The sequence below is a fragment of the Oryzias latipes genome, chromosome 4 (genome assembly GCF_053564925.1).
Source record: "Oryzias latipes strain Hd-rR chromosome 4, Olatipes_Hd-rR_3.1".
NCBI classification, from domain to species: Eukaryota; Metazoa; Chordata; class Actinopteri; order Beloniformes; family Adrianichthyidae; genus Oryzias; species Oryzias latipes.
This window is the reverse complement of record NC_136240.1, coordinates 1,755,999-1,767,286: the sequence shown is the minus strand read 5'-3', so window position 1 is coordinate 1,767,286 and position 11,288 is coordinate 1,755,999. Positions and strand designations below refer to the sequence as shown.

The window sequence follows — 11,288 nt, the reverse complement described above, 5'->3', positions numbered from 1 at the left end:
TCTTGGTTTCTTTTTCTTCTTCTTGGTTTTAACCTCTTTATAAAGAATGGACCACTATTGAAGTCGCAGCACACGGTAAAATACCCGTGTTACTCTTCAGTCAAGAACAATTCTTTAAAAATTGCAAATTTACAAAATGGTGCTTAAAGGCCAAAAGATTCAGCATATCATGGATTTTGTTGTTTTCCTTGCGGGGGCTGGTGCTAAAGTCTAAGGTGTCAAATTTGATAAAAGGCAAAAATCAGAAAAGGTTAACAAAATCATTTTGTGGAATAGGAAAAGGTGAATTTGATTCCTGGAGGTGAGCAGCAGGTGGCAGTAGAGGACTCATCTATTTCTGCATTCAAGTCATTTGGGTTTGTTCTCTGATCCATGACAGTTTGGGCATTTTAAAACAGATAACTCATTTGTAAATGTGGAATCCGTGGCTCTTGCTGTAAGACGCTTGCAGATGTGATCAGAATTTATGTGTATGTTCTTGATTACTTCCTGGAGCGTCATCACGCATGAAATATGGATTATCACTAGCTTTATTTGTTCATCTTTTGATTTAATGTCAAAAATTCCCCAGTGGTCCCTTAATTATGATTATGCAGTTTTTAGCTAAGAAGCAAGAACCTGTGTTGCTCTATGTCACAAATAAGCTCTTTCTTCAAACGGCAATATACCAAAACCCTTAAAGTCCCCCTCTGATAAAAATCCTTTTTTTTTGAGTTTGTGACATGTACTCGTGTCGCATGTCACAACAGCCCAGGAACGTATTGCACAACCTCCCTGGGGGTTATTCAAGGAAGTATGTTTAAACTACCCTGACTTTAAGCCTGAACTCTGGCTGAAATCCACCTAAACTTGTTTACTCTGGGTATGTCGGTTCCAAAAGACCAAAAATTTGTTAGCATAATTATGCTCCACTTGGTAACCCTGGGTTAATGCACGTGCACAGCAGGTACATAAAGACATTCTCAATAGATCGCTGATTTATGGAGTCACCATGGAAACGCGTGGTGAAAAAAAAGCGCTATACTTCAGTGAGACGGAGTCTGAGATTTTAATGACGGCGTATGAAGATTATACGTCCATCAAAAAAGTAACACGGCTGCATCATCAGCAAAAGAGAGTTTCTGCTTGGAGAAAAAGAACGGACAAAGTAAACGCACAAGTTTCTGATCTTATTTTCATTGTGACGCATACTGTGTGTGTATATATATATAACTTATCCAACTTAAATTTATTCAATTGGTAACAAGTAATTGAGTTAAATTTATTCAATTTCTTACGTCTATCCAACTCAATATTTTTTTTAAACTCAAATTTACATATTTATCTAACTGAATGTAATATTAGTCCAATTGAATTAAAGTTTTTCCACCTTAATTTTTTGTAATTCTTAAACTCAAATTTTTCTAAATTTGAGCACAGTAAAACAGCTAAACAATTAAACACATTTGGTCAAAAAAAGCCACACTTAAACCCAAATCCGTCCAGATAGGCAAAGGGAATGGCATCCCACAATTGGTGCCGATCTAACAGCAGCAACAAAGTTACATCTACTTAATTGATTTGATTTAAATGAAAGTAAAATAAATGTCTGATAACTACGTGTTATTTTTAACCCTTGTGTTATCTTAGATGACCCCCCCTTACATTGACGTGTTCTCTCTACCTTGACAAAGGTGGATAAAGGTGGAAAGATTTCATTTGATCCATGGACACCAGTGAAGATCACAAATCATTGAAGAAAAAAGGTTCAGAGCACTGTCTAGTGGGTCTAGATGACCCGACTCCCAATGGTAAAGTGCCTAGGAAAGCACAAGGAATAAGCAAGATTTTAGAAAAACTTGTTTTTATTCAGCTGAACCAGTTTCTCTTACATAACATTTTGAGATAAACCAATCTGGCTTTAGAACAAACTACAGTACTGAGACAGCCTCGTTAAAAATCGTTCATGTTAGGTGGGCCTTGGATACAGATCTCAGTACTGGTTCTATCATATCTGCTTTTATATACTTATTTATTGCTTTTATAGCTGCTTTTGATACAGTTGATCACCTGATCCTTGTAAACATACTTAAAAGTCTTGGCCTTTCAGGGATTGTTCTCAAGTGGTTTGAATCTTTTATCTAATAGAGAGAAACTTTATGGTAAGCATGGACTCACATTTTCCTGAGGTCCATGAAATTAATTGTGGTGTGCCTCAAGGTTCCATCATTGGGCCCCATGGAAATGTCATCAGAAGCCACATCAGCTTTCACAGCTATGTTGATGATACCCAGCTGTACATAGCTGTCTCCTGATGACACAAGAGCAATAGAAGGACTTTTAACTATATTTTAGATGTGAAATTATGGATGGCAAACAATTTTCTGCAGCTCCACCAGGAAAAAACTGAAATTTTAGTTATCGGTCCTGAACCGAAGAGAAACAGCTAAAAGAACTTTCTTTAAGTCATTCAGACAGTCAGAAACCTGGGCGTTATCTTCGACTCTAAGCTAAATTTTACCCCCCATATAAAACAGGTGGTTTAAACTGGTTTTTATCATCTTAGAAATTTGGCAAGGGTCCACCCACTACTCTCTCTTGCTAATATGGAGATGCTAATGCATGCTTTTATCATGAGTAAAACTGATTGTAATAACCTGCTTGCTAGTCTTCCAAAAACCATCAATAAGAACCTTCAGCTTCTCCAAAATTCTGCTGGTCTTCTCACCAAGACCAAGAGGCGGGCTCATATTATAGCATTGGCTCCCCGTATGCTTCAGGATTGATTTTAAGATACATTTAACAGTTTTTAAATGTCTTAACGGTCTTGCGCCTTCTTATTTATCAGATATTTTGGTCAAATAAGAACCCTCACGAATCCTGAGATCCTCTGGCTCTGGTCTTTTAAGCATTCCAGCGGTGAAAACCAAAACTTATATAGAGGCGTCTTTTCAGCACTATGGCCCTTGTGTATCCCTTGTGCTATCCTAGGCACTTTAACATTGGGAGTTGGGTCATCTAGACCCACTAAACAGTGCTCGGAACCTTTTTTCTTCAATGATTTGTGATCTTCACTGGTGACCATGGATTACATGAAATCTTTCCACCTTTATCCACCTTTGTCATGGTAGGGAGAACACGTCAATGTAAGGTCATCTAGATAGCACAAGGGTTACAGAACAATCTGCCTGAGGGGCGCAGAGAGCATGGTTGCTTTTAAGGTCCAAATTGTTAGCGTTTCAAACATCTTGTTTTTGGGCTCAACCAATTTCTCATCGTCTTTCCCCATCAGTTGGGGGGGAGGGGGGGGGGGGGTTGTGTGTAGGTATGGGGAGGGGGGGCACTATTTTTTTTTTTTAATTTTCATTCTTATTTTTACATTCTTTATTTTGTTTTAATGTAAAGGACTTTGTGTTATGCTTTTATATGAAAATTGCTTTTTAAATAAAGTTTGATTGAATGATTATTTTAAAAGGTCACACCCCTTCCACTGAAAACAGGCTCAGGAGAATCTGTCAATCAAACGCTTCGAACATTCAACGCGAGGCCACCTACTTTTATTGAGGCATCTGATTGGTCAGTTTATAGCTTGAATAAAGGAAGGAGAGCAAGAATGATTTTTCTGACAAACAATGGCAGAGTAATAGCTGATTATTTCTAAATAGAAGTCTGGGGGATTTCGGGTTTTTGGGTATTTCCCATTTAGAAGTAACCCCTTGATAGAGGGAAGGGGTTGTTCAGTCCAGTTCTTATTTTACTGTCAATGTGCTCAAGGGTGTCTTCAATGAGCCCGGCCACTATTAGAGACCGGTGTCTGAAGTAACAAGCACCTATTGGAGACAGGACACAATAGGAAGAAATGGTTTTGTGCATTTAAAAGGCATTTTCTGCTGAGCACCGTTAGCTCCACAGAGAAAGTGGGTGAGTGTGTTAAACTTGGGGCACTGCTGGCAGTGCAGACTCTTGCTGGAAGGGGCTGTTCTCACTGGTTTACATCAGCTTATGAGAACCCACTGGTTGGTTGGGAGGGGCTGCTGCTCAGAGAGCACCTTTTTAGAGAAAGACTCAAATGCGTCAAAAGATCAAATTACCACTTTGGGGATGTTCTTTGTGAAGAATGAACATTATAACACACTTAAAAGCTCAAAAAATGATTTTGGATGGTAAAGGCCGTTTAAATCAGCATTACAGTGATGGTTGGAAATGAAACATCCAAGTATGGTGACATTACCAATGTAATAACAAAAAAAAAACCAGCAAATTGTCTGACATCCCAGCATGAGTCGATATGACTTCAACAGCATCTATAGAACAAAGTTGATCCCTGAAGCAGAAAATAGGACATTTTTCTATTAGACTCAATCCCCTAACATCAATCCAGAATTAGTTTCTTTTTTGAAAGTGTGGAACTTGCCTCCTCCATGTTGGCAAACAGAATTCAATGTCGGGTGGAAGAAGAATCTGATTGGACTCTGCTGCTGCGGTCAGATGGACACCTGCCACTCCGCCAGCCCAGCCCATACGCTCCAAACACAACATAATAAATATAGACAACTGAAGATGCAGATATGTCTGTGATGAGCTCACTGTTACTGTTTACAAATTAAGGCCGATATATTTCAGAACAGCCCACCGATGATCGTGCATAGCCTTCCTTTACAGAAGAATGCTGACTAAACCTGAAGCCTGTGGTAAGCATGACTCAGCGTTCAAAGAAAAGGTGTTTGTGCGCCTTAGGGTCACTCATGTCTCTAAAAATTGAAGGGAGAAAGATGTAAACTGAGCCTCAAGCCCGATTAAACCTCCAGATAAACAGATTTCCTGTGATAAACTTACCATCTTAAAACCAGAAAAGGATGTGTGTGATCACCTGTAGCCTCTCCAGAGCTCAACAATCATATCCTCATTTGAAATAAAATAGAGGAAACGGTCCATTGCCAGACATTAAACGATTTTCTTCAGTAAAATTTGAAATGAATTTGGGTGAAAGACCTGCAGAAAATGTTTCAAATGAACACACAATCTGAACGACTGAAAATCTCTTTGTTCCCTGAGAAACGTGTGGCACAAAGATCCATAACCTTTTGATTAGATTTTTTTTTAAAGTTCAAAATTCCTTTAAAACATTTTCTCTGAAACTACAAAACAAAATGTATTTTCAAAGCTGAAAATAAACTGTTTTCACCTCATGCATCATATAAAATATTCTCTTTTTCAATATATTTACACGCTATATTACAAATACATTTTGTACAATAACATTTCAATCTGTTACATTCTTCAAATTATTTCTGACCAATAATTATTTAACACAAAGACAGAATAAAACATCCAGACAACAATCTGCTGTCTGCTCTGTAGGACGTCCTTCAAGTGACATTAACCATTTTTCTGTGGACGCCGCATGAGCTCATGGAGGTAGAGGTCCAGACAGTGATGTTGTTGAGACTGTAGCTGCTTTTTGGCAGGACAAAGGGCCCCGACTCAGAATGCATCACCAGAGTTGCAGCAAGCCCAAACATGGATCTGCAATGCCATGTGCTCTGGCGTAACCCATGTGCTATCCTAGGCACTTTAACATTGGGAGTTGGGTCATCTAGACCCACTAGACAGTGCTCTGAACCTTTTTTCTTCAATGATTTGTGATCTTCACTGGTGTCCATGGATTACATGAAATCTTTCCACCTTTATCCACCTTTGTCATGGTAGGGAGAACACGTCAATGGAAGGGGGGGGGGGGGGGGGTCATCTAAGATAGCACAAGGGTTAAGGAGAGCATCAGAAGATCCCTGTGAGAGGCGGGCCCGCCCATCTCATCACTTCTCCTGCTACTCTTCGTGAAGAGCTCCTATTTGCAGCAGAGACGCTCACGCCTGCGATGTTCCTTGTGTGGCCGGCTTCAGACAGCTACTGCGGCTGCATGGTGGAGCGGTCAGACAGACCATCTGAGCTGTGGGGCCCCATGTGTTGCTGCTGCAGCTGAAATTGTTGCTGCTGGGCAGCAGCACCAAGGTTGCTCTGCTGCTGCAAAGGGAACGCAGCCTGGAGGATCAGCTGGGTGGACTGGTTTCCATGGAGGAGCTGAGACGCCTGAAGAAAAATATTCAGATTGGTTCAAGCACACATACATCTATTATAAACTGAGAGTTTCCATGCAGAGTTTGTCATTCAGCCCGAGTGCTGCAGCGTGGAGGCTACGCTCAACTATTCTCCAGTGGACACACATGTCAACAGCTGCAGTCAAATGGGCTTATGTTGAGCTCCGTAAAGTTCAAAAAGGTGGCATGCTTTATGTTTAACTGACCAAACTCTTCACGGAGTTCAGTATTTTTGCAGATTCTTCTGCTGCTTTAGTGTTGAGCATTTTTGTCTCTACAGATTCCAATTTCTAAAGACACCCTCCTGCTGCTGAACACATACATAATTTGACTTGGCCTCTTCTAGAAGCATGACACTTGAGACATAATTCAGTCAGGTTTCCATGAACTGTTTCAAGTACTCACTAATGTATTGCAGCGTTCGAAATAAGCGGTTATCCTGTTGTCTGAGACAACCAGATTTCACGGAGGACAACCAAAAAGGAACCTGATGGTTGTCTGTGTGACAACCTGGTCTTTTATTCAACATTTTGGTATTTAAGTTTTTGGTAAACGTCGTCCGACTTTTTAACATAAAACCGAGTGTTCACGAACGATGTCATGTGACTTCCGAATGAACTGAGTACGCCCGAAGACGTGAGCGGCATCAGCCTCAGCAGACTGAGTCGGACGTTGATGATGACGACATACACCTAGAGCAGTGCTTCTCAAATAGTGGGGCGGCGTGCAGGAGTGGCGGTTTTATGTACAGCTAATACGGGCAATTGTCCGGGGCACAAATTTGACCGGGGGGGGGGGGGGGGGGGGGCAGCGGCTCAGTGCTTGGAAAAAAATCTGGTCCACTATTGGTTTCCTATTATCTGTTCTATCAGAGTTTGTAACAGCCTGAAACTGTGAATTCCCGTCACTGCAGCTGCTCCTGTTACACGCGTGTGTGAGAACAAAAGGGGAGGGGTAGTGGGCTCAGTCTGCCAGGTGAAGCGGGGCACGCAGAGAGCTGCAAACCCTGCCTGGATTACACCAGGAACATCTCGTGCCTTTAGATTCCTCAGCTCATGCTAATAATGTCATTCTTTATGAACTATTGCAGACATTTTAATGACGTGTCTTTATTTTCCATAAATGTATTCTTTGTCTGTCTGTGGTTTAGTTGGTGTCAGAATTTGACATACAGACAGCAGGTAATGCAGGAAAACAGCTGCACTTTGAGATCATAAATAAACAATCCAGCATTTAGAAAAGAAATCAGCACAATGTTTTTTACCTATCGGTTCAGACTAAAAAACGTTAATGTTTCAGATCAATTTACATTTGATATTATTTATTAATTGAATTATTTTTCTCAGCATCAGATGGTTCAGTTGGTCAAAATGTTTCTAGTTCAAATGACTGACAGATGTTGTTATTTCAGGTACTTTAAGCTACTTTTCTGTTTTAGACTAGAACAGGGTTTCTGTGGCTAAATAAAGTTAACGTTTTCTTTTGTTATTGTTAGAAGATACAATTTTAGGTATACTTACACAATTTTTATAGATTCTAACCTAATATATTGTCACCACGCGAGTGGGGGGGGGCGAAACATTTTCTTTTGCCTAGGGGGGGCCTGGCAAAAATAATTGAGAGGCACTGCCCTAGAGGAACTTGTCTGAAATTACTTGTCAAAAATGACAACATTGTACCTGCATGTCTTGTTTCAAAGATCAGGGAGCAGCACAATGGAAACATGGTATCATTTACACATGTGTTTATTCGAAATAGATGTCATATCATATTATAACTTTTTATCACATATAAATATTACTTTATATTTAGAATGCTGTACTAGTCCCAGTTCATACAAGTGTTCTAAATTTTAAGAATACTTATTAGGTTACAGTGTCGGGTAATGTAATCAATTTTCTGATATATTATAGGGTAAGATAAAGTATTTTCATTTGACCGTAACAGTATTTGATTTACGTGGCAATACTTTGTGTAACCAGATGCTTCAATATTTAGTAAAATGTTTGTTTTTAATATTTAAAAAGTTTTTTAAATGTCCATCATAAGAGGCAGTTGATATTAGATGTATAGAAGAAATAAAGATGTATGTACTGACATCTGAGTAGGTTTCGTTGCTGTTGAATATTGGTATAGAAGGACAACCAAAAATTGGGGAGGACAACCAAATATTACTTGCCAGGTTGTCTAGAGGACAACCATTTTATTTCCTTATTTCTAACACTGTATTGGAATCAGCCGTTTCTAATCTGGTTGTATTTCTTCTGCTTTTTGTCTCATAAAGTGATGAATGGATGGGAAAGGTTTCTTTCACATTAACGTTTTAAAATGTGTCTGGCACCAAAAAAAACAACCAAATGGGTGACCTAAAAGTTTTGTTAAGGGGCTTTATAGTTCCTTTAAAACAGGTTATTTTTGGAAAAGGTTCAAGTATCTTCAGAGCAGAACTTCATCTACGTTGGATTTGAGGGTGGCAGTGGTACCTGCAGGAATCTGGGTTGCTGCTGCATCAGCTGAGCTTGTCCCGCCTGCATGGCAGAAACCTGAGACTGCTGCTGTACCTGCTGCTCCTGCTGCTGAGAAAGGCTGAGGGACTGTGCCTGACCCTGCTGAGGAGAAAAGGCCGTCACCACCTGACCCATAAACATGGGCGTAGGAACCATGACAGCCCCGCACGCCATCTGTCCCGTAACCAGTTTGGTCAGCAGCTGAGGGCTTGTGGGAAGCCTGCAGGAGGCGAGCAGACAGAGGTCAGACAGACCATCTAATGTTTAGAGAAAAGCTCCAGCAAATCAAATAGGAATGATAGCCATTTTCTAAAGTGACTATCGTTCAGTTTACTATCAAATGACATTTGAATGGATTCAAATGAAACATGGACCTTATCTGAGCTGCACAGTCCTGTGCAAATGTTGCAAGAGTGGGGGTATTGGTTCCAGTATTCTGTGGCAGACTGGCAGCAATCTGGACCACATTGGCAGAATTTTGCTGGGGGATCATCACTGTGTTGTAGTAAGGTGCAGGAAGAGGGTTCTGTTGGGCCTGCAGAGTGACAGTCCAGTATCCATGAAAAGTTCATGTATAACTGAGGTGAGGCTCAAATGAGAAGCTTCATTTTGTCTGACCTGTGGGATTGCTGCGCTCTGCTGCTGAGGCTGAACAGTTTGTTGCTGCATGTTGTTGTGCAGCGGTCCTGCAGAGACCACCTGGCTCTGCACGCTTAGAAAGCCTGCCTGCTGTCCATTGTTCCCTTGGCTACTCTGTACAGAGACCAGGCTTTGCCCTCCAGTTCCTTTCTGTAGCAACATCTGTAAGAGCCAGCAAACCTTCAAGAGCTCAAAATCACCTGAACAGAAACTATGGGGTTAGTTTTCTGTTAGCTCACATGTTCCTGCACGGCTTCCACCTGCAGACCCTGTCCCTGCACCCGCTGCAGCTCATCTTGAATCTGCCGCAGCTCGTCCTGCTGCCTCTGAATGTTGGCCTCAATCATCCTTGTCCTGTGTTCCAGCTGGTCTTTCAGGTGCTGCATCACCTCCACCTCTCTTGAAAATTGCATCTGCTGTCAGAAAATAATGGAAAGCAAAAAGATAAGTCTCCATCTTTGGCTTACAATTTTTACAAACTGATTTTCTAAGGTGGCACAACTCTCTTTTGTTTATGGCATGGTGAGAATAGACAATAGAAAGACAAAGGTGTTTTACCTGACTGGTTTGGAGCTGTTGCTGTTGTTGAGCCTGCTGTTGTGGCTAAAAAGACACGACGTAAAACCTTATAACCCAGACCTGCTGAAACCAAACAGCCTGACCTTTCCAAGCTGCTCTACAGACCTGACTGCTGACTTTAGCCCAGCGCTCTGATGTCATCTCCATGGCAGAAGAGGCCTGTCGAGTTAGTGTGCTTCTTTCTCCCTGAAGCTTCCCGTGAGATGCTAAAGGGAAAAGCCACCAGGATAAGAAAATCGAGCCTAAACTCCAGGCTTCTGGTGGGATCAGCTGGATGTCTTACAGGCAGGGTCAGACACATTGGTGTGGTGGGATTTGCGCGAGCTGTGGGATGAGGCTGAGGGGGTCCGGCTGTGACTGAAGCTCTCTGAAGCCTCCTTTAGACTGGAAGCGTTGAGTTGGGACTCTGGGCCTAAATCCTGGGGTTTCTGAAAAACAGCGTGACAGGTCATCCATTCCTCCTAACTAACCTTTCACATCCTAACACATGTAGAGCAAATGCCTCACTTTTTCAGCTGTGGTCTTAGGCGGCAATTCTTCGATTCCTAGCTCTCTGCGGTTCTCTGTCCTTACAGCTGCATAACTGCAGGACAAAGATGAAAAATGACATTCACATGAACAGTCACCTAACAGGAAATAAACATCTTCAATTCAGCTTTAGAGGAAAAGTTATTTGACAAACCTCACAACAGTGTGTGTGCAGACAATAAACTCTGGTCTGGAGTTCCACTGGTGATAAGTGATGTAGTAGTGAGTCTGCAGCCAAATCCACTGTTGCCCTTTGGTGAGGAACCTATAATAGCAGGACTTTCCTTTGCCATATTGCATTACTGTAGACAAATGAAGACACATTTCCTACTAAAAAAGGGTAAAGACGTCTAAAGAGATGCCTGAAAGAGGAGCACTCACAGTGTTCGTGGCATTTGGCCAGAGTCTCCAGGTCGTCTACGTGGTAGTAGTCATAACCTGATGTACCAAGGACTTCAAAAGGAAGGTAACCTATGATGGGAGGGGCTCTAGAAAATCCAAAAAGGTGAATGTGAATACTCACAGCATCCTGAAGACTGGATTATTCTTCATGTCTGTGTACTATGTGAATGTACTATGTGCACTATGTTTCACTGCGTAAGGCTATGTCCCAATTCCCTCACTACTCTGTAACCCAGGGGTCTGCAACCTGAGGCTCTGGAGCCACATGTGGCTCTTTTACCGCTCCTTTGTGGCTTTCTGGCTAAAGAAAAGTTTTAACCCTGGAGAACCCATGGGGTCAAAAATGACCAGTTTTATTATATATGTGCACTTTATTTATCTATTTTGTATTTGTAGTTAATTGCTGCTGACAAAAATTAACAGAAAAAAATTAATTGTCAAATTAACTTTAAAAGCCCAGAAGAAAACTGCTATTAGGTGCTCCAGTGTTCATTTTAAAGGGCCTTTCTCATGCAAAATGAACTTTTTGAGGTTTTAAATGTGCTATAATGTTCAT

At 41.2% G+C, this 11,288-nt stretch overlaps 1 protein-coding gene across 8 annotated transcripts in view; it reads right to left on the bottom strand.

Annotated features, from left to right (window-relative positions):
* Nucleotides 1-3,519: 3,519 nt before the first annotated feature.
* Nucleotides 3,520-11,288, bottom strand: part of clocka (clock circadian regulator a) — a 62,976-nt gene continuing 55,207 nt past the window's right edge. For 5 of the 8 annotated variants that reach the window (XM_078946472.1, XM_078946470.1, XM_078946473.1 and 2 more), the window contains 11 exons: nucleotides 10,712-10,818; nucleotides 10,485-10,632; nucleotides 10,310-10,385; nucleotides 10,086-10,230; nucleotides 9,908-10,008; nucleotides 9,782-9,826; nucleotides 9,463-9,639; nucleotides 9,203-9,385; nucleotides 8,959-9,119; nucleotides 8,561-8,804; nucleotides 3,520-6,069 (listed from right to left, as the gene is read on the bottom strand). In XM_078946472.1, coding sequence (XP_078802598.1) covers nucleotides 5,887-6,069; nucleotides 8,561-8,804; nucleotides 8,959-9,119; nucleotides 9,203-9,385; nucleotides 9,463-9,639; nucleotides 9,782-9,826; nucleotides 9,908-10,008; nucleotides 10,086-10,230; nucleotides 10,310-10,385; nucleotides 10,485-10,632; nucleotides 10,712-10,818 — 1,570 coding nt within the window. In that variant the 3' untranslated portion in view covers nucleotides 3,520-5,886. The remainder of the gene's footprint in view (nucleotides 6,070-8,560; nucleotides 8,805-8,958; nucleotides 9,120-9,202; nucleotides 9,386-9,462; nucleotides 9,640-9,781; nucleotides 9,827-9,907; nucleotides 10,009-10,085; nucleotides 10,231-10,309; nucleotides 10,386-10,484; nucleotides 10,633-10,711; nucleotides 10,819-11,288) is intronic. The other 3 variants (XM_078946476.1, XM_078946477.1, XM_078946474.1) reach the window with 2 other exon arrangements.